The sequence below is a fragment of the Stigmatopora argus genome, chromosome 1, assembly GCF_051989625.1.
Source record: "Stigmatopora argus isolate UIUO_Sarg chromosome 1, RoL_Sarg_1.0, whole genome shotgun sequence".
Classification (NCBI taxonomy): domain Eukaryota; kingdom Metazoa; phylum Chordata; class Actinopteri; order Syngnathiformes; family Syngnathidae; genus Stigmatopora; species Stigmatopora argus.
In genome coordinates this window covers 14,310,441-14,331,737 of record NC_135387.1, presented here as the reverse complement: position 1 = coordinate 14,331,737, position 21,297 = coordinate 14,310,441, and the positions used below count along the sequence as shown (strand labels likewise).

Here is a 21,297-nt window from a genome sequence, read left to right as displayed (position 1 = left end):
GCAGATTTGAATTAACCATATCAGTAAGCCGATTGTAAAAATGGAATAACGCATCAATAGATGGAGACGACGTTTCCTGTGATTTTTAAGTACTATAGTTATCATTTGTGAGCAGCATGACGGTGATTGGCTGAGTCCCTAATGATGCACAATGACTCACCGTCTATTCTGAGCCAAAAGAGTTACTTGCCATTTTGACCTTTAGTTTCCTAGGTGACCACTACAATGTCATCCATCCTCCTCATCAACATCCGATGGTTAAAATAATAAACACGGAAAGCTATAGGGAAGCCAGCTGTAAGGCCTACATGCCAAGGAAAACTGAGCAGAGACTCCCTTCCAAAGCCCTGCATCAGTCATTTTCTAGATAACAATGACATAAGACACTTGAGTGTCAAATTACTCACATGTCAAGAACATGTGAGGAACATTTAATGTGATGCTTCCTAGCCTTTAAGAAGGAGTAGACATTGCCATCTACTGTAAGGTGAAAGGCTTTGCAGGCTGGAGAAGCTTCGCTTGTCATCTTTGAAACTTTATTAAACTCAGAACAGCACATTCAAAGACTCATTTTCTGGCAGAGGCAGAATTTAATTGATTGGTAAGAACCAAACAGAAGTACAATCACAGTTTAATTCCCCATATCATGTCTGACCCATTCAAGGAGAAAGCCTGTCTGTAGTTTCCACACTGATTTATACAAGTGCCTTGCTATGCTGGGTGTCAAAGGTCACCACTGCATGGTTTTCGAGCGGGTCAGTTTCCTAGTCAGAGCGTGGCGCATAGTCAGCATGTAAGAACGGCGGTCAGGCAAGGGCCGCTGTTGGTCCAGGACCTGCCTGTTACACACACGTTGGGGACAAGACAATGCTATTTTAAGAAAGGAGCCAAAAATTCTTGTGCGGGCATTATTAACTTTAAGGAACTGCTCAAAAATAGTGGACAATGATTCAAAACTTTTTATAGAGCAAGTGACTATTTTTGGTCATTAAAAATGAATAAACTATTAGCAATTTTTAATCATTGTTGTATTTTCTTCCATATTTTTATCATATGTATCGATGAATAAATTGTCAATATGAACCATATTTTTTTTCATAGTATTAGAAGACAGCTTTTGTTTCAGTGGCAATGACGGAGCTAGACATCAAAATTGATTGGACGCCTAGCTCTGTCAATGGCAGTCAGTAAGTTTAATGAGTCCCCTGTAAAGGTTGAAGAAGAAAAAACAACATTTTTTAACCTGAAAGGATTAACACATTTTTAGCATGAGGATGCTGAATTTGGACATATGAATGTAAATCAATGGCAGCCAGTGCTTCAAGACTTTTTTTTAGAAAACACTAAAGGACCTCAAATAAATCCACATCTGTAAGCATGAAAAAAATCCATATTTTTAAAAAAGGGGGTCGTTCAAATGACAGAAACCAACCTGATGAGCTGAAACACAGCAGCTTCTACAGCCAACACAGCATCAGCCACTGACAACTCCCTGAAACCACACCTTAACACACGCAAACATCACTTTAGTCTTTTTGGGGAGGAGTGGGCCCTGATTGTATATGAACCCCAATATTGATTTAGTGTAGTTAAAATATTTTTCTCCAAATATTGCAAAGTAACACACACCAAGCCGTATATTCTTAATAAGCACATTAATATGTAATATAGTACACTGTACCTACAGACAAACCTTAAATCACGAGCCAGTCTCTGTCCTTCCACCGTTGTCACCTCTCTCCCAATTTCCAAGTCGGCTTTATTGGCTACCAAAACTGTTGGGACAGCTGAATCACACACCCATGGTTACTTCCCAGATGAAGACGTATAAGTCTTTGCTTGAGAATTAATGAATACAGTCAAATGTGGATGTATCACCGCTTATTTCTCCATAACATGGCGAGATCTGGTGTATGTGTGTGTGTATGGATGTCAAGATGACAATAGGCAGGCTCCTTCCAGGGCTTACACAAGAGAGCAAACACAGTGCCTGGGTAGATCACACAGAACTGGTTCTAGTCTTTTGCTTGGTTAGTCAGTAGTCTTGATGATTGTTAATGCGGGTAATGCAGCCACAATGCTTCAAATACGTGTAAGGGCATTTTTCAAAGGAAAAATGACATGGTATTTTTCCCGATACTTCATCTATAGTGACAAATGCAAAGTTTCAGTTGCACAATTTTCATACTTAGGTAATAAGCCCAAAAATGTACTCATTCTAGACTGATGTTATGTTGGAACCAGACCGTATGTTCATTATTTTGGGATATCAGAAGAAAATGACTAGTGATTAGAACAAAGCACAATAAGCTCTTTGTTCACATGGTGACATTTTAGTTTAAAAAAAACAATTAAAAAAGACAACAACAAAAATTGCAACAGTGAAAATTTACCAACTTCTAAACTGTGCAATCCAGCCGTATATTAGAAAAATAGATACAACCTGACCGTTATGAGAAATGATGAATAGTTGAATGATCTTGCCTCCTGGGATTTTGGGTTTTAAATCATTGTTTGTCTCATCTTATTTTTGTTTCTATCTTTTTTTTAACATAATCTATTTGTATTTTCTTCTTACTCCGTTTTTTTTAATAATCTCTCATCAAATTCAATTGTGACCTGGGGGGTAGTAGGGTCCAATTATGAATCAATTCCATTCTTACCCAGATTCTGTTTGGTTTGGTCAATAAGTCTCTTGAGCCGGGCGACCTCCAGAAAACTTTGGCGGTGCGTGATGGAATAGAGCAATAGGAAGCCATCAGCCCAGCGAATGGAGGCCTCCAGGGATGGTGGGCAACTCTCCTGTCATACAATATTTAATTTTTCATTCAGATTCAAGATTTTCTATCACAAACCATGCTCTTGGTGTTCAATTCTGAAGAACCATATGTGGTCCACTGGAGGGTTATGGGTTGTAGGTGTACAACAAATGTACCTGGCCAGCTGTATCCAAAATCTCAAGGTCAACAGCTTCCTGGTCCACGAGGCGGCAGCATCTATAGGTCACCTCTGTGATGGAACACATCAGATTAGATTAGAATTTTATTTCATTCCGTATTCTGGAAATTTCTTGGTTGCATTAGCAAGACAGACACAAGACACACAAGACATTGTAGACCTAGGTAAAAAATGGAGCCACACACAGGAAGTCCACAAGGTGGGGACCTTCTGCAGACTGAGACTGAGGTTACCCCACACATGATGATGGTTTTGCGTTAACCCTTTCACAGACATGGTCACTTCCATGGACAGATATTTAAAAGTTGACAATTAGGGCCGTTAAACCTTTATGGACGGGGCAAGTGACTATTTTTGTTCATTAAAAAATGAAACTACTAATCATTATTATATTTGCACTATTTGTTTAAAAATAATTATAAGTAAATTTAGAAATGAATGCAATTTCAATAAAAATTACCATTTTTTCACACCTAGAAGGGAAAATGAAATAGAAATGAAATTAAAAATGAATTTAAAAAAAACTGATTATGGCTTCAAGTAAAATTAGTTTTTTTTTTTCATAGTATTATTGAAATCATTAGATGCTATTGCAATAGCAATAGATGTCCATTTCATTTAAAGTGGGAAGACAAGCATTTAGGTTTGGTGCCATTGACGTCGCTAGACGTCCAAATGGATTGGACTTCTAGCACCATCAATGAAAGCTAATGAATTAAATGTGTGGCCTGTAGGAGTAAAAGAAAAAAAGGAGAACATTTGTTTATGAAAGGGTCCATCTTACCTTTCTTGCGGTCATATTCACCAATGAATCGCTTTGTCATGAAGCGGACACACAAGGCTGTAGAAATAGAAATAGAACAGCTGTAAGGAAATTAAGGAATTAACATTGGTTCCCACGTTGAGTGCGATGAGCACATTTTCATGTCAAGTCATATTACTTGGCAACCATGTCAAATATAAATATATCATCACAAAGGCAGTCTACCAGTCTTTCCTGTGTTTGGAGTTCCCAGGATGAGAAGTTTCACCATTGTCTGCTGCTTGGGGAAGGTGCCTGGAAAGACCAGAGAAAATCATCCCAGACAAGGACTGACACAAAAGACTACGAAAGAACAGGGTCTTTACACCTACCTTGATGATAAAATGCCAAATAAGGCTGGGATTAAGTCACCAAAGACTCTCTCCTCTCCCTTGCTCGGAGGAAAGTGACTCTCGGGGACACGAGTCAGCTGGCTTGAGGACTGCAGACCTTCACATAAACCTTTCACTGGGCCTTAAATACAAACCATCATTTCCAGACGGCTGCTTTGTGCTTTGTTTGAACATTCCATGTTCAACTAGACTTAATTATAGTACTATATCACAAATATCAATACACATACCCTCTCAGAATTAATTTTGGGGGATTTATTTTTTAACCCTATCTGACCAAACGGACCACATCTGACAGGAATTGTGATAAAATGTCCACCTGATGGTGTGGAGGATTGCTGGATTCCCGCTGGTGGCGGTATGATTGTGAGTGCGAATGGTCGTCTGTCTCTCTGTGCGCCCTACAGTTGACTGGCGACCAGTCTAGATTGTAGTCTGCCTTTCGCCCCAAGTCAGCTGGGATAGGCTCCGGCAACCCATATGAAAATGCATGGTATGGAAAATGAATGACTGTGATAAAAATGGATGTATCATAAATACATAAAAAAATTATGACAAATTTGAAATTTTGCCGAAAAAGAACCCATTCAGACAATAAATTACAATACTTTTAACCTATTTGTGGTCATTAAAAAATAATATATCCATCTTGTATTCTTTTTATATAACAAAAATACATTGATAAATGAATACAATGTTAACAAAAGCTAAATTATTGAAATTAAAATGCTTAAGAACAAATACACTCAGCTCTGAACCATTTTTTCCTAGTACAATTTCAGTGCCAGTATTCCTTTGACAGCGATACACATCCAATTCATTTAAACTGGGAGGGCTGGGCCATGATTGCTCATCTTTCAGTGCCTTTGATGGACATTTATTGGCTCTTCCTAGTCAAATTACAAGGAAGTTTACTGCCTTCAATGAATCCTTGTAAGGGTTAAAAAAAAGAAGGAAAGAAATCAGAACTTGTGCTTGAAAGGGTTCAAACAGATGACAGTTTAAAAAAAACACACACACAAAAATGTAATTATAATATTTTACTCATTTTGTACATTTGTCAAAGCTCCATCCACTCCAACAAAGCTTGCTCTCAAGAGTGAAAAGAATGAAGGTGGCTACAACGAGGACACATTTAAATTAAATGTTGCGAAACAGTTTTGAGTGTTTATCGTTCCAATAGACCTAACAGTTTATGGATGTGTTCTGGTGTTTAACAAATAGAGGGTTCATCGATAGCCCCCTCTGTGCTGGCTTTCACACACTTGGCCATCGTCTGCGATGCCCTGCTGATGGCGTCTGAAAAAGACAAAAAGGGAATGGGAAAAAGACAGCGTTGATCTGGGCAGCTCGACTCTGCGGAGCCTTCTTGAACGGCTGCATTAGACGTACCTGTCATGTAGAAGTCCTTTACAGAAACTTGAGGTGGTATGAGAGGAGTGGCGATGAGGTCCTGCTTTACCCCCTAAAGAAGAAAATCAATAAATGTGTCTGGATATCTTACCCTTCAATACGAAAAGAAGGGATAATACAAGCGTTTTTACCTTAGCAAGTTCATTTGCCTGCTTAAAATAATTTGCCTCCTCCACGTCATCATACCGCACCAGGTTTGGAGACACCTCAGCAAGCCTGGATCGGACCTCGTCCAGTGAGTCGTAAGGCAGCGTCAAACCTGCCAGCTGGATGCGCCAAAGCGTATCTTTTAAGTGTGGCTGTGAAAATGTCATCGTATTCCATAGAGAGTGCGGGGAAACTTCACCTCGGCCACGGCTCGGATGATCTTCCAGTCCTCTCGGGCCATTCCTGGTGCGGTCACGGCTACACGGGTGTGTTGGCTCCTCCCCTCCGTGTTGACATACGTGGCATTTTTCTCCGTGTACGCAGCGCCGGGGAGGACGATATCTGCCATTGTTGCGCCGACGTCACCGTGATGACCTGTGGGAAATGATAAGGAACCGGCTAAGTACACTCTGGCTTTACTCGATGATGTATTGGACAACGATGGTGCATTTACCCTGGTAGATAACGAGGGCATCTTTTGGAAGGTCAGCACGGGTGATGCACCCGCTATCGGCACCGAGCAAGAACAAGACTTTGGGTGGGTTCTTCCTGATGGCGTCCACGCCTGCTTTGTAACCCAGGTCCAGGGCCGCGACTTGACTGGCCACTCTGTTCAAACCCAGAGAAGCTCAAACTTGACAGCCAGTTGGTTCCCTTTTTGTCAACGCCGTGCATGACCCGCCTTTCGTACCTGTGCAGGACATTGAGAACTTTCCAGCCTTGCTCCACTCCACTGCTGGTTCTGGCATTCTGTGCGATGGTGGAAACTGAACTTAAAATGGCGGCACCATCTTCTCTCTGTAGAGCGCTACTGCCCACGACCACCACCGGACACTGAGCAGTTTCCAGGACCTGCATTTGGATAAAGCAGCAGCTCGGTGAGGTTTGCGTCACCAAAGTCATGTGGGTGAAGATGTTACCTTGCAGAATGCATGCGTTCCATTGGCCAGCTCCTTCAGGACTGAGGTCTCCTCTCCAAGATGGTCATAAGTGTAATTCAGGTCAACACCGTGACCCACTAGTGCAACACGTAGCTCATTATGAAGCCAGCTAGACCAGACGGAGAGCAAAAGGCATGGTAGAAATACGTTTTATTCTTAAAATGCATTACAACCCCCAAAAATAAAAATAGCTATGCGCAAATGTCCTGCCTTTGCTCAGGTTAATTACAGTTAAGGTAAGAAAAGTTTTTTTCCCCCAAAGAGCACCATAATATTTTACAGGGGAAGTTCATTTTATTTTCTCCTAAGTTCTTCTCGAGCAAGCAACCGTTTGGCAACATTCACAACGGGTGTTTTTTCTTTCGTCAAACTTTTTGGGCTGCCATCATTAATCAGCAAATACTCGACTATCATATGAATCGTCAATATTTTTGATGGTTTAGAAATTGTTGAATAAAAATGATCCAAATACTTTTGTAAAATTTTCTTACTTTTATTCATATTTTACTTTTTATAAAAAAATAAATTAGAATAAGGTAGAAAAAAACATTTGAAATTCCAATGTTTTATTCAAAAAGTTTTCATTATATATATATATATATATATATATATATATATATATATATATATATATATATATATATATATATATATATATATATATATATATATATATATATATATATATATATATATATATATATATATATATATATATATATATATATATATATATATATATATATATATATATATATATATATATATATATATATATATATATATATATATATATATATATATATATATATATATATATATATATATATATATATATATATATATATATATATATATATATATATATATATATATATATATATATATATATATATATATATATATATATATATATATATATATATATATATATATATATATATATATATATATATATATATATATATATATATATATATATATATATATATATATATATATATATATATATATATATATATATATATATATATATATATATATATATATATATATATATATATATATATATATATATATATATATATATATATATATATATATATATATATATATATATATATATATATATATATATATATATATATATATATATATATATATATATATATATATATATATATATATATATATATATATATATATATATATATATATATATATATATATATATATATATATATATATATATATATATATATATATATATATATATATATATATATATATATATATATATATATATATATATATATATATATATATATATATATATATATATATATATATATATATATATATATATATATATATATATATATATATATATATATATATATATATATATATATATATATATATATATATATATATATATATATATATATATATATATATATATATATATATATATATATATATATATATATATATATATATATATATATATATATATATATATATATATATATATATATATATATATATATATATATATATATATATATATATATATATATATATAAAAAAGTAACCAAAAAAATATAATTTTACCTCTTGCGGATTCTGGCGTTAAACAAGGGGGCTTCGTATCGTGGATTTGTCCCGACCAGCAAAAGCAGGTCACAGTCCTCAATCCCAGCAATGCGTGTGTTCAGAAGATAATTGGACCGCAAATCAGTGCTGCGTAAAGAAGAGGCAAAAGTGTCCAAATTAACACGTGCCTTTTTTTTTTTTTTTTTTTTACAGTCCACTTTGCTACATACCCGGCTCCGGTCATAGGGAAGACCTCCTCCGTGCAGAGGCTTTCCGAATCCAACCTGTTGAGGAGATCTTTAAGGGTGACCAGAGCTTCAGCATCTGCCATGCCTCCCGCGATGGCCGCAACTTCGCTGCCTTGAACACCTTGAAGCTAAAAAAAAAAAAGATCTCGTGACCGTTGAGCAATTTAACCCCTCGATTTCTATGGACCGCGACAGTCAAAATGGATCGGACGTCGATCGCCGTCAGTGGTACTGGAACATGATAACTGACCTTCACAGAGACTACACGTTCATTGCTGCTCATTCTATTTTGTTGGAATGTATGGAAGGTTAACTAGCAGTAGCACTTACAGCTCCAGCAACACGAGTCAGGGCATCCTCCCAACTCGCCGGGGTCAGCTGACCCGACTCGTCCTTGACCAATGGCTGAGTCAACCGCTGCCTCTTCAGACCATCGTAAGCGAACCTATAAAAACGCACAAAATTCTTTTTTTTTTGCTGAAGCGCATACGCCGTACGATGGCACCCAACAGGAATCTTACCTGGTCTTGTCAGAGATCCATTCTTCATTAATGTCTTCATTCAGCCGAGGCAGCACCCTCATAACCTCACCTCCTCTGGTGCTCACCACAATGTTGCTGCCCACGGCATCCAGCACGTCAATTGACTCCGTTTTCCTGCGATGTAGTCAACATTTTAAACAGGCTTTTTTCCCTCCACGTCGCTTAAGATGTACTTTTACATACCTTGTTTCCCAGGGTCTTGCGGTGAAGGCGTACGGCTTGGAAGTGAGAGCGCCGACTGGGCAAATATCAATAACGTTCCCTGACAGTTCCGACATGAACATCTTTTCCACATAGGTGCCGATTTGCAAGTTGTTCCCTCTTCCTGTTGTTCCCAAGTCTTCGACTCCAGCGATTTCACTGGCAAAACTGCAAGAAAAGACGATTGCTTCGATTCATTTCGAGGTGGCACTCGGATCGTAGCATTTCAAACGTCTCAGTACCGGACACAGCGGGTGCATTGAATGCACCGTGTCATGATCGTTTTGATTAGCGGGCCGATGTTCTTGTCTTCCACTGCTCGCTTCTGCTCTGTGAAGCGACTGCGGTCAGAACCAAACTGCATGGACTGGTCCTAAAATCAGAATGTTGCGAGTAGTAAAAAGAATTGCCCATCCTTTTGTTTCTGAAAATAAATAAATAAAAGCTACCTGCAAGTCGCACTCTCCGCCTTGATCACAAATTGGGCAGTCCAGTGGGTGGTTGGCCAACAGAAATTCCATCACTCCCTCTCTGATACCACAAATTGACTATTAATCCGATTGCAATATGCTTTGACATTTTTGCACGGAGATTTTTTTGGGGGGCAATAACTGAAGTTTGCACCTGGCTTTGCGAGTCTTCTCTGAATTTGTGAGGATATTCCAACCCTTCATGACAGGCATGGCACATGCTGCAACAGGCTATTAGCAGGAAAGAAAAGTGAGAGTTGCCATTTTGTTGACAAGATTCTGATTTAGGGTGGGTTTCAGGCAGACCTTTGGGGCTTTCTCAATCTCTACTAGACACATGCGGCAATTCCCAGCCACTGAGAGGCGCTCGTGGTAGCAGAATCTTGGGATCTGGATTCCTACTTTCTCACAAGCCTGAAGAAGAACAGAAAAATGAAATTAATGACAACACCGACTTGCCCAAGTTAAACAAGTTTGTCTTAACCTGGTTCATTTAAAATCTGGACAATTACAACACATTAGCATATTGTTACTCTGTTTCAATAAAGACATAATTAAATGTATCACCTGTAGAACAGTTGTACCAGGCTCCACCTCTACTGGTTTCCCATCCACAAACACCTCAACCATATTGCTCGCCGCACGCACGTTTGTGCGCACTAAAACAAAACAAAAAAGTATATTCATAATTACTATAACTCAAAGACAATGACCAAAAAAACATGCAAACAAACCTAACTTACCTGGGTAGGATGGAGCCAGGTTGCCCTTCGTGGCTCCGGCCAAAGCTCGGCCAACATTCGGCAGGCGCAACATAATTCTTCATCAAGTGGGAATGACGTGATTGCATTGAAGGAAATATGTTTTTCATTATTGACCATTGACATTGATTTTGCATTTTTTGTTAAATCTCACAGCACCACACTAAAATGTCACAAGTTTGACATTTTAATAATGATGATCTTCTCTCTTTACTATCAAATGTTCTCATTCTGTGTAAAAACAGAGTGAAATTATGATTACTTTCCCTTAGCAAAATAGTGTTCGTCAGGACCCTGATTGGAAATCGCTGATGCAGACTGACACAAAACAAAAAGTGTATCTTTGTCAACAAAAAATGGGTGCAATCGACGCACCCAACAACCACCTTTCAGATAGGCATTTAAAACAAAAATATCCTGTGATGCTTATATTAAAAGTGCATGTATATATACAAATATCGTTATTACTATGGAAGAAGCGAATGACATAAGCAACCAAATGTCTCCTTGCTGAAAGGAGAGTTGCATTAGCTAAGCGCAATATTCAAGGACATGGTGTTGTAACAAGGTTCCTGAGAATTACATCGAAAAGGTTTATATATTTTGAAGTCACACAATGCAACGACTCCAATATTTACAAATCCGTCATTTTTTTATGACTTACCTGTCGCTATTTGGCCTTCTGGACCAGAACAGCGGTGACTGTTTTCTTGTAATCCACAAGCAACGACGTATTTAGCGGAAGTAGCATATGCTACTTCCGTTTGGAATTAGCTATGGAAATTCACTTTAAAAGTAAGTTTGCCATCTAGTGGATGAATCAGGAAATACCTTTGCAACCTCGATCCGTTTTTGAAACGTTATGGCTGAGAGAACATTTTCATCGGAAACTTTGATTCATAGTGTATTGCTTAAATGTTCTCATTTAATATGCGCTGCCGTTTTGCTTAGGAACAGAGCAGCCACGACTACATTACCCACAGTACCTCGCGGTATTACCGGAAGTCTGTACGTGTTCAGTTTGACGACACCGTAAATACTATATCTGTACGAACAAGCAAGGAAAAAGTTATCGTGCTTCGGGAAAGGACTATAGCAACAAAGGTAGATCTACACAGGGAAAAACAATGATAACTCTTTCAATGCAGCCTCTGTGTGGTTCATTCTATAGTTCCTTTTGAGAACCAGTAATAGGCCTTTTTGATTGTTATTGTAGTTAGCTTGAAGCTAAATGTTCAGTGTGTATCAGCAGGCTAATGGAGTATCGCATTGGGTATCCATCTATTGCTTTGTTTTCAGTCATGCAATGGAGGATTTGATGAACATTGATTTAAGAGATTACTTTACAGGCCGTCTATGTGTGCAATTTCAAAGATGACAGATCTTTCAAAGACGACAGCCTTATTGCTATTGTTTACATCACTGAAGAATAAAATCGTTATGGCAAAAAAAAAAGAATAGTATAATTTATAATTGTTTTATGTTCTGTTTTTACGTAGAACACTTTGGTTGATTCACTCTGTTTTTTTCTGAGGGAAACTGAACGTTCTTTCAAAAGCCCCTCCCAATCAAAAAGGTCCTCCTTACTCCAAAAATAATGCTATTAACAATATTTTCAGGTTCATGTTGCCAACCACCAGCCAACACAGCAACGGCTCCCTTGGTTCGAGGGATGCCGCTCGACACACGGCGGGCGCCAAACGCTGGAAGTACCTGCGAAGGCTGTTCCATTTCAGGCAGATGGACTTTGAATTTGCCCTGTGGCAGATGCTTTATTTGTTCACATCCCCACAAAGAGTCTACCGCAACTTCCACTACAGGAAACAGACCAAAGACCAGTGGGCCCGTGATGACCCTGCTTTCCTGGTTCTGCTCAGCATCTGGTTATGTGGCAAGTTTGCTGTCGCTTGATAACGAGATGACATTACGACGCGGGGTTGAGAAATGTAAGTTTTTTGACACCTTTCTACGTCTAGTTTCGACTATAGGTTTCGGACTGGTGCTGGACATGGGTGTTCTTGAAACACTGAAGCTTCTACTCTGGGTGGTCTTTGTTGATTGCATTGGAGTAGGCCTCCTCATCTCAACCATCATGTGGTGAGTCGTATAGTGATGCTTTAATTGAAATGTTCAAAAGAAAGATGGCCAACGACGTTTTTGTTTTCAGGGTGATAAGCAACAAATACTTGCTGAAACATCCTCGCCGCGAGTTTGACGTGGAGTGGGGCTACGCGTTTGACGTGCACCTCAATGCTTTCTACCCGCTCCTTGTCATTCTGCACTTCTTGCAGTTGTTTTTCATCAATCGTGAGTGGGTCGACGGCATGATGGTTTTTAATAAGAATCTTTCTCACAGAAAAACTGCTAAACTTCCACTATCTACTAAAGTATGATATTGCTGTGATTGCACGTTCTCACAGCGACACAGTTTTCACACTTTAAGCTAGTTTGTTGCGTGACGTAGGTGAAGTTGTGAACATTTTTTTTTGTGTGCCTCAGATGTGATTGTCATCAACTCTGCCTGGTTCCTAGGACACTTTGTAGGGAACACCTTGTGGTTGATAGCCATCGGTTATTATCTCTACATCACCTTCTTGGGGTACAACGGTGAGGCCTCTTGTCATTTTAAATATACATATCAATATTCTAGAAAAGACTGCACCTTGACAAATTGGAGGGTTGAAAAGTGAAAAAATGCGATTGACTTCATGAAATTACGGACGAAGATTAGCTTTATGTAATGCCGTATTGGGGAAAAAATGACAATGGTTGAGGAATGATCATAGTTAGGGCAGAAGGAAGAACCCATGCATCCCAAATTCCAACTTTTCACATTTCATAAAAAGATAACAATTTAACCTGACACTTAAATGCTAACTTAGCTGTGTGCGAGCGACATCATTCTATCCATTTTCTACCATCCTGTGCAGTAGGCATCTGAACATTGTAGTACAAATTTCTACCTGAGCAAAACTATTGCATCCAAAACGGATGAAATACTCAAGAAAGTGACTTTAGAAATGACAGCAGACCATATATTAGACACAAATCCAACCAAGAAAATGACAGAAAAGACAAATGACTTTCTTTTCATTTTGCCAATGTGTCACCTAAAATATCCTCCCCTTCAAACAGCTCTGCCGTTCCTGAAGAACACAGTGGTACTGCTCTACCCTTTCGCCCCACTGGCGCTCATCTACATCCTCTCCATCTCGTTGGGCTGGAACTTTACGCAAGGTCTCTGCGGCTTTTACAAATACAGAGTGCAGTAGAAGTGCTGCAATATAAGCCGGGGGTGGTTCATGCGGCTCCTTTTGCACACAGCGACAAAGTGACGGAGTATCACTTAACAGGACTGATTGTGACTCTGGAATGACTCCATTTGTTTTTAGTTTGAGTCAGTGCGGCTTTGTCTGCATGCGACGATGTTGCCGGAACAAATTTTAGCAATTTTGTATAATTTGTAAATAGAATTTTGTTGGGTTGTAATATATAAACACAGAATCAAGAGAAAATATTGGGTGTGTTCCATTTTTTCACAAACTGAGAAAATTCTACTTGAATTGAAAACAGCCTTCTCTTATTTCCTGAGGCCAACATTCCAGAGATTTTTCAATAAAATGTTTTCTTGGCTTTATATCTTACCATTTCACATTTCATAATGACAGTTGCGTGTTCTAGTGCTCATGAATTTGTCTTTACTTTTTTATTTCCATTTGTTATAACAAACAGTCCCGTAAAAAGGATTTAAAAAAACCTTAGTCAATGGGTTCATTCCGAGCCCTTTGGACATTTTCCCAAAAGTTATTTTTATTAGCTTGAGATCTTAACCAGAAAGATTCCAGGCAGCAATTCCACAGTTGGAAGTAACATTTCCGTAGAAATGACAGACACAACATTAGAAAAAATATTTCATACAAGATTTTTTGGGGGGAAGCCAACCTCCACCCACAACATAGAAATATTACCAAAAATGTCACCCTCTTCTGAAATGATGGCTCCACCCTTGCTACTTCAGTGCATTCATCAACAGTTGCTTGAAGATCTCAAGGTCGATTTTCTTCAAGATGGTGACTTTATGCTCCTTGTGCAATGCATCAATGTAATCCAGGACCATCATGCCTCTGGTGTTTTTTCCCTCCAACTCCACTGTCACGGGCACCTGTGAAAGCACCCCACAGAAATGTTTCTTTGCATCTTCTATTTCCCCCAAAAACTCGTTCCCACTTTGCCATTTCAGAGAATCAGAGAGAAACTTGATCATACCATCTCACTTTCTGTCACCAAATTGTCTGCGATGGCTGCAGCAACAGCGTAAGTATCGCATGTGTTGAACCCAGATCCTGACACCAGTTCCTTCTGATACCGATCTGTTTGAACCATCTGCAAGGTGGAAAAGTAAAAGAAATCAAAAGTTTCTTCAGTATCATAATAACTCAAGAATGACTACTTTTTCACATTGTAGAGATTAGTGTTGTGAAATGTGGATTAATTAAGCTTTACCTTTCGCGTGTGGGCATAGATGGACTCCATAAAACGGGCTTTTGGGGTATTTTGGGCTAGCCAGGTGTCACAGAAGGACTATGGCACACAAACACAAGACATGAAACTCGTGTTTATTAGGGCTGCCACAATCCATTATTTTGATAGTTGACTAATCACCTTGTGCGAGTAGTTGGATAATCCGCTCATAGAAAAAATGTGATTATATCTCATAAGGGGATGCTAAAAAGGTTGCTCAAGTTGCAGTGCTGTCACTTGCTCATGTCTGCCAATACGCACTCAAAAAATCAATGTTTTTTGCGTCATCCTGTATTATTCTAGTCTAAACATTTTACTGAGAAATATGTGTTAAAACCAGAAACTATGGCAAAAGTCAGGCTGGCTTGCTGTTTTTTCCCTAGCGGAATCATAATTCTCAATTTTGATTCAATACAACTACAATAATGCTTTCACCAAGTACTACAGAAATCTGAAAAAATAAATATGAAAAAGTGCATAAAAGGTGAATACTATTTAGTTGAGTTTTTTTTTAAATGTATATAAATCGTGCTTAAAATCAAATAATATATGCCCCTTTTATGCTTGGTTTTTAAATTTAAAAATGAGAAATAGTAATCAAATACTAATAGGAATGCATTTAATTTTAGGAAGGGATTATAATGAACTTTAAGGTCAACAATGTCCCAGTGTATAATGAACGATCAAAATATTTGATTACTCATTAGTGGTCTAGTGTCCATTCATTTGCTCCTCACCCACGGCAGGGAGTTCCTGCAGCTGAACTCCCAGGAGGCGATGGTGGTGGGACACGTATAGCGTTCCAACACGATGTAGGCGGCCTCAGGATCAGCCAGAAAGTTAAACTCTCCACACACACTTGTGTTCCCTCTCGCTGTGTGGGTCACACAACACATATGAGCTCCATTCCAAACATGTTAGTATAAGCATTTGATATGAAATACGGATGAAGCGTCCATTTACATTCGATGTTGCCTCCCATTATGTAAAGGCTCTTCAATCTGGCGGGCAAGGAAGGGTCCATTTTGACGGCGAGCGCCAGGGTGGTGAGGGGTCCTGTTGAGACTAGGATCACCTGCACATGCAAGGCATGTAATGTTAAACAAAAGTACTATTTACTCACCGGCTGGCATTGGTGGCCCAAAGACATCCAATCTATTTCAACTCACAGGTAAAATAGTCATTATTATTTTTATTGCCACTTACAGGCAGGTATCATGTAGTATATATATTGCAAGACCATTGTCTTTTTCAATTTTTTTTAAGTAAAGATTTAAATACCCTTAACTATAATTGGATTACAGCGACTTCCAATTCATTTACAACTTATATCTTGGTGCAATATTAATTCCTGATTACATTGTAACACTACTGCTAGTCATGTAGCGTGTATATTCAAACATAATCACGTTGTACCATACATTATATCCTTCAATCCCATTGCCCACAGCGTCTCAGCACTAACTGTCCAGGTCTTTTTTTCTCCCCTTTTTAAAGCCTTAGTACATTTAACCTTTTTTTTAATTCATGCAAAATTGACAACTTTAATTCAAATGGATAGTGCCTTTCATGTTCTTTAACTCCTTGGGTGCCAGTATAAAAGCTAAGTTCTGCCATTCACGCACCTCTCCAGGATTTTGCTTGGTAATGGAAATGATGGCATCCACAGCATTTGTCTTCTGCACCAGTTCCAGACCCGGAGCATCTGGATCTGGGGCGTCGCCCAGTCCGTCCTTCCCGTGAAAGTCTCCCGCATTTATTTTGTTGCCCAGTAAGGGTTCCTCAAAGCCGGGGTACACCTTTATCTGTCATGCATGACATTCCAAAGTTTGACAAGTCGGGAAGAAACTATTAGAATAATTTGAAGTTAGAAATTACATCTAGCCTGTTGCACATTTTCAAGACACGTAGGGTATTCTTCAGTGTGTTCTTTAGGGGAGTGTTGCCGTGGGTGCAGGTGATGGCCATTACATCCACATCGGGGGCTGCCAGGGCCATCATGATGGCTTGAGCATCATCCACCCCAGTGTCCACATCGAGAATCAGTCTCTTCATTGTATCTGGAGGAAGTAGAGGGAGGAAACATGGCAACAACTTGTGACTATGAACTAATCCAACCTATGCAAGCTGCTGTAAATAAGCTCATCTAAGGGAGATATAATGCAGGTGAGAATCTCTCAAGCTGCTTTATACTATAATTCCCCTGGATCACATTTATGTTAAGTTTGTTACTAGAGGAAAATTCCTGCTATATTTTCAGCAACACATTAAAATGTCTCACACAGTTGCTATAATTCTGCTAACATTTGCAGGAAACAGGCTTTTTAATGCAACGTGCCATCTCAAAACACGACGGTAGTGGAATGTGAAGAAAAAGCACCACACAAAGTATGAAAGTTAATGAGGAATAACCACACAAATAAGTTAATAGCATTTGAGAATTCTGACAGCTGATGTGTTATTAGTAAAAAAGGAATTAGAACTTGTTAAAAAAAAGGAGAGCAAACAGTTCAACTTACCTGCTGGGGAAGTTTGTAGGATAGATTGACGTTACCTCAGTCAGGAAGTAACTCTTACCCTTAGGGAATCCAGCTTTTTGTATATGGGGTGGGGCTGTCGAAAACTTATGTAACACACACCAGAAAACAACAATTTCTGGTTACTGAAAAGATGTTGAGGTTGAAAAAAAAGCCAGAAAAGTTTTACAAAATTACAGAAGTTGAGACGCCACCCATTCTCTACCCACATCAATTCTTATTTCTTAAAATAAAGCTAGTCCAAGGCCAAGTAGAAAAGTAGTAGCTAAGGCTGTTTCCCATTCTTCACAACCACAGTCCCTTCTTTGTATATTAGCAAACAAGTCTTGTTTAAGTCCTGAATGTTTTTTTTAATGTACTTTGGCATTGTGGTGAGGACCATCTGTTAATCATGTGTTTGTGCGCGCTGTTCCGCCATAAAGCCACAAAGCCGTTATTCTTCTGAGCCCTCACGTGTCTTCCATTCTGCTGCTTTTAAGGAAGCGAGACGTCATAGGCAAGAATAGTATGACATTTCTTAAAGGCCCCTTGCCTTGCCACATCAGCACAAAAGGCTTGTTTCCAATATACAACATTTCAACAGAACTGCAGTATTCATATTCTATAGTCAAGAAGGTGCTGCACTTCCAGAGCACAGGAATGGAAATTGTATTTAATTGTGTTTGTTTGAAAGAAAATTGGGAAACATTCTCATCTGTATGTAGGTTGTTTGGAGACTAATCCAGGTTTTGTCTCACTGATCTGAAAGAGTCATTGGCGTCTTGTTCGAAGATAGGACAAAATGCACCAACGTGAATGTACGAAGTCAATTTAGACTAACTAGACCACATGTCTCAAACCGATTCCGCCGAGGGCCGCAGTGGGTCCTGGTCTTTGTTCCAACCGATCCAGTGCCGACATTTTAACCAATCAGGTGTCTTCTAAAATAAGTAGCACCTGACTTTAATTAACTAATTACACTTGCCAAAGGTATCCTCTTGTTGAGTTGGAATGAAAACCTGCACCCACTGCGGCCCTTTGAGGACCGGTTTGACACCCCTGAAGGTCTAGTTACTAGACCTTGGACGACTGGTTCTAAAAAATGCATGGGGCCAGGGGTGGTAGACACAAAGAGCAAAAACATTAAACTGTTAGAGTCAAAGAGCCACACCTTACGTCAGAAGCAACATAAGAAATCCAATCTATTTCTCATCTCATCTCATTTTATGAACCGCTTTATCCTCACTAGTGTCGCGGGGGTGCCTGTCCCAGCTGACTTCGGGCCAGAGGCAGGGAACACCCTGAATTGCTGGCCAGCCAATTGCAGGGCACAAGGAGACAAAGGACAACCATTCACTCTCACACTCATACCTAGAGGCAATTTAGAGATTCCAATGAGCCTACCATGCATGTTTTTGGAAATGTGGGAAGAAAACGGAGTACCCGGAGAAAACCCACACGGGCCCAGATGCAAACTTCACACAGGTGCACCGACCTGGATTTGAACCCAGGACCCCAGAGCTGTGAGGCTAACGTGCTAAACAATCAATCCACCGGGCTGCCCTAATTACTGTAAATATAAATTTAAAAAAAAAACATTCAATACGTTGGCTGAATAACTGTTTTCTTTGTCCATGTCACTCAACTAGCAGAGAGACTATCACAATTCCACAACCAGCTGAAGTTGCGTCACGCCATGCGAAACCAGACAATTTTTAGCATTGGAATTGGCTTAGTTACAACACTTTGGAATTTTTAAACTGCATGTTAAACTACCATTAGAAGCGGGCAATAGAGGAAGATTATTTAATTTTGTTCAAGAATGTAGTCATCAAAAAGCCTTTCCATGTTGAAGTGGATTTATTTGACTTAAAGTACAAAGGTATAAATTCTCATCTCGGCCACTGCAATCCAAACTACTGCAGTGAATTGATGAGCATCTGTTTGAACATCTCCAGGTCAACATTTTTAATGATGGTCACCTTGTGTTTCTTCCCCAAGAGCTCCATGTAGTCCAATACCATCATGCCTCGGGTATTGGCCCCCAATAACTCCACGGTCACAGCGACCTGAGAGCCCAGTGAAGGCAGTCAAAGATGGAATTTTTTTCATTTTGAAAGATAACGAAATGTGACTCATTCTCACATTCTCACTCTCTGTGATTAGAGAGTCATTGATTGCCGTGGCCAAGGCGTAGGTGTCGCAAGAATTGAAGCCTTTTCCTGCTGTGATTTCCTTCTGGTAGTCCACTGACTGCGATTTCTGTCATCGCATTGAGAGAGGATTGTTAACATTGACTTGTGCTTGTCCACCCATCAAGTGTAAATTATCTTTTGCAATAATATGCTACAATGAAACCTCTGCCTGCCGAAACTTACCATCCTGGAAAGGGATGAAATTTTTTTCATGAAGGCGGCTTTCTCAGACTTAATGAAGAACAACTGCTCAGAAAAAGACTGTGAATATAGAAGACAGAGAATATTATTCTAAAAAAATGCCTTTAACTGCCTGCCATTTAGGGCTTCAGGCTTACCCATGGCAGGCTGTTACTGCAGGTGAACTCCCAAGAGGCAATAGTGGTGGGGCAGGTGTAGCGTTCCAACACAATGTAGGCAGCCTCTGTGTCGGCAACAAAGTTAAATTCCCCGCATGTGGTGGTGTTCCCCCTGGCTGTATACAAGACAGAGCGTGTCATGCAGGCCAGCCTTGAGAAAAATATGTTTAGTGCATGTTTAGAAAGGGTGTGTAATTGTACAGTCAATGTTGCCTCCCATGATGTACAGAGCCTTAAGCTTCTTGGGAAGGGAAGGTTCCAGTTGCACTGCGACCGCGAGATTAGTCAGAGGTGCCGTGGCCACTAGAGTCACCTAAAGACAATGGACAAACAAACACCCAACTTGGACTGTTTGGTTTATATTGTATATTAAGTGGTATTTCCAAAAAGCATGCTCGTCATTACTTTCATCATTCAGTGTAGCTAACCCTAACCGCCAATCCGTCTCATTCCTTCTGACGATCTTTGATTGTCTCACCTCTCCCTGGTTCTGTTTGACCATTTTAATTAAGGCCTGGACACCTTTTTTCTTCTGCACCAGTTCCAACCCAGGAGCATCTGGATCTGGTACATCTCCAAGGCCGTCATTCCCATGATAATCACTGGAATTCCGTTTGTTGGAGAGGAGCGGCTGTGAGCATCCCGCGTACACCGGGATCTTTGAAAAGTGATATCTTATAAAGCTCCAAAGCATGTATAGTGCGTACAATTCGTATGGTATGTTCAATCGGGAATCAAATAAGTACTCACGTCCAACCTGTTGCACACCTTTAGAACCCGAAGGGTATTCTTCAGAACTTTCTCAAGGGGGGTGTTGCCGTGGCAACAAGTGATCCCCAGTATCTCAACATTAGGATCCGCCAAGGCCATCAAAATGGCCTGAGCATCATCCACCCCTGTGTCCACATCAAGTATTAGCTTCTTTTTCATCCTGTATCCAAGCACAAAATCTATTTCTTTCCTTTTTTTAACTGGACTTTAAATTGGATTCAGGATGGTCCAAAACATGCAAAATATTGGAAAACTGTCCAAAAAAACAAAAACAAAAAATGAACCCTAACGCAAGTTAAATCTCCCAAACTTGCAAGTTTGTTCATATTATTTGTGAATGGTCAGTGGAAAAATGTGACAGAAATACATAAGGCAAAAAAAGACAAATTAGTGTAAAAAAAGATGAAGTGGAGTGAAAGCACGTGCTATTTATTCTCTAATCTCATCTCATTTTCTGAACCGCTTTATCCTCATTAGGGTGGCGGGGGGTCCTGGAGCCTATC

The 21,297-nt window shown here is 39.2% G+C and overlaps 5 protein-coding genes across 6 annotated transcripts; 1 reads left to right on the top strand and 4 right to left on the bottom strand.

The window, feature by feature from the left end:
• Nucleotides 1-730: 730 nt before the first annotated feature.
• On the bottom strand, nt 731-3,992 carry LOC144083835 (ras-related and estrogen-regulated growth inhibitor). The gene is made up of 7 exons (XM_077612346.1): nt 3,947-3,992; nt 3,743-3,799; nt 2,936-3,009; nt 2,664-2,802; nt 1,694-1,787; nt 1,433-1,504; nt 731-839 (listed from the first exon to the last, which is right to left on the bottom strand). The coding sequence occupies exons 1-7, from the start codon at nt 3,990-3,992 to the stop codon at nt 731-733; spliced, it is 591 nt and encodes a 196-aa protein (XP_077468472.1).
• Nucleotides 3,993-5,138: 1,146 nt separating this feature from the next.
• ndufs1 (NADH:ubiquinone oxidoreductase core subunit S1) lies at nt 5,139-11,207 on the bottom strand. The gene is made up of 19 exons (XM_077610835.1): nt 11,097-11,207; nt 10,415-10,491; nt 10,239-10,330; nt 9,978-10,085; nt 9,826-9,902; nt 9,651-9,732; nt 9,444-9,574; nt 9,184-9,369; nt 8,980-9,114; nt 8,789-8,903; nt 8,441-8,586; nt 8,229-8,357; nt 6,594-6,723; nt 6,365-6,525; nt 6,128-6,282; nt 5,873-6,048; nt 5,658-5,792; nt 5,506-5,578; nt 5,139-5,412 (listed from the first exon to the last, which is right to left on the bottom strand). The coding sequence occupies exons 2-19, from the start codon at nt 10,485-10,487 to the stop codon at nt 5,327-5,329; spliced, it is 2,190 nt and encodes a 729-aa protein (XP_077466961.1). The 5' UTR covers nt 10,488-10,491; nt 11,097-11,207; the 3' UTR covers nt 5,139-5,326.
• Nucleotides 11,208-11,297: 90 nt separating this feature from the next.
• unc50 (unc-50 homolog (C. elegans)) lies at nt 11,298-14,069 on the top strand. Its single transcript, XM_077612993.1, has 6 exons — nt 11,298-11,536; nt 12,052-12,323; nt 12,409-12,529; nt 12,600-12,739; nt 12,932-13,039; nt 13,568-14,069. Exons 2-6 carry the CDS (start codon nt 12,056-12,058, stop codon nt 13,702-13,704), a joined length of 774 nt encoding a protein of 257 aa, XP_077469119.1. The 5' UTR covers nt 11,298-11,536; nt 12,052-12,055; the 3' UTR covers nt 13,705-14,069.
• LOC144084492 (inosine-uridine preferring nucleoside hydrolase-like) lies at nt 14,036-17,938 on the bottom strand. 2 transcript variants are annotated; one of them, XM_077612981.1, is made up of 9 exons: nt 17,850-17,906; nt 17,473-17,576; nt 16,832-17,013; nt 16,579-16,758; nt 15,917-16,028; nt 15,691-15,827; nt 14,936-15,013; nt 14,699-14,815; nt 14,036-14,594 (listed from the first exon to the last, which is right to left on the bottom strand). In XM_077612981.1, exons 3-9 carry the CDS (start codon nt 17,006-17,008, stop codon nt 14,442-14,444), a joined length of 954 nt encoding a protein of 317 aa, XP_077469107.1. In that variant the 5' UTR covers nt 17,009-17,013; nt 17,473-17,576; nt 17,850-17,906; the 3' UTR covers nt 14,036-14,441. The 2 variants fall into 2 exon arrangements, with proteins under 2 accessions (XP_077469107.1, XP_077469099.1); XM_077612973.1 differs by having other exon boundaries at nt 17,473-17,938.
• Nucleotides 17,939-19,385: 1,447 nt separating this feature from the next.
• Nucleotides 19,386-21,253, bottom strand: LOC144084487 (inosine-uridine preferring nucleoside hydrolase-like). Its single transcript, XM_077612960.1, has 7 exons — nt 20,774-21,253; nt 20,502-20,681; nt 20,225-20,336; nt 20,003-20,139; nt 19,848-19,925; nt 19,615-19,731; nt 19,386-19,538 (listed from the first exon to the last, which is right to left on the bottom strand). The coding sequence occupies exons 1-7, from the start codon at nt 20,951-20,953 to the stop codon at nt 19,386-19,388; spliced, it is 957 nt and encodes a 318-aa protein (XP_077469086.1). The 5' UTR covers nt 20,954-21,253.
• Between the last annotated feature and the right edge of the window lie 44 nt (nt 21,254-21,297).

Coding starts and splice junctions, on each gene's coding strand:
- ndufs1 (XM_077610835.1), bottom strand. CDS start 10,487: ATGTTGCGCCTGCCGAATGTTGGCCGAGCTTTGGCCGGAGCCACGAAG. Junction 9,903..9,977: donor AGATTGAGAAAGCCCCAAAG/GTCTGCCTGAAA, acceptor TCCTGCTAATAG/CCTGTTGCAGCATGTGCCAT. Junction 6,049..6,127: donor TGCCCTCGTTATCTACCAGG/GTAAATGCACCA, acceptor CATTTCCCACAG/GTCATCACGGTGACGTCGGC.
- LOC144083835 (XM_077612346.1), bottom strand. CDS start 3,992: ATGGTGAAACTTCTCATCCTGGGAACTCCAAACACAGGAAAGACTG. Junction 3,800..3,946: donor TCCAAACACAGGAAAGACTG/GTAGACTGCCTT, acceptor CTATTTCTACAG/CCTTGTGTGTCCGCTTCATG. Junction 1,505..1,693: donor AGACTGGCTCGTGATTTAAG/GTTTGTCTGTAG, acceptor GCGTGTGTTAAG/GTGTGGTTTCAGGGAGTTGT.
- LOC144084492 (XM_077612973.1), bottom strand. CDS start 17,008: ATGAAGAGACTGATTCTCGATGTGGACACTGGGGTGGATGATGCTCAA. Junction 15,828..15,916: donor AATGGGAGGCAACATCGAAT/GTAAATGGACGC, acceptor TGACCCACACAG/CGAGAGGGAACACAAGTGTG. Junction 15,014..15,690: donor GCAGGAACTCCCTGCCGTGG/GTGAGGAGCAAA, acceptor TGTGTGCCATAG/TCCTTCTGTGACACCTGGCT.
- LOC144084487 (XM_077612960.1), bottom strand. CDS start 20,953: ATGAAAAAGAAGCTAATACTTGATGTGGACACAGGGGTGGATGATGCT. Junction 19,732..19,847: donor TTTCATCCCTTTCCAGGATG/GTAAGTTTCGGC, acceptor ATGCGATGACAG/AAATCGCAGTCAGTGGACTA. Junction 19,539..19,614: donor TAATCACAGAGAGTGAGAAT/GTGAGAATGAGT, acceptor CTGGGCTCTCAG/GTCGCTGTGACCGTGGAGTT.
- unc50 (XM_077612993.1), top strand. CDS start 12,056: ATGTTGCCAACCACCAGCCAACACAGCAACGGCTCCCTTGGTTCGAGG. Junction 12,324..12,408: donor GCTCAGCATCTGGTTATGTG/GCAAGTTTGCTG, acceptor TTCTACGTCTAG/TTTCGACTATAGGTTTCGGA. Junction 12,740..12,931: donor GCAGTTGTTTTTCATCAATC/GTGAGTGGGTCG, acceptor TGTGTGCCTCAG/ATGTGATTGTCATCAACTCT.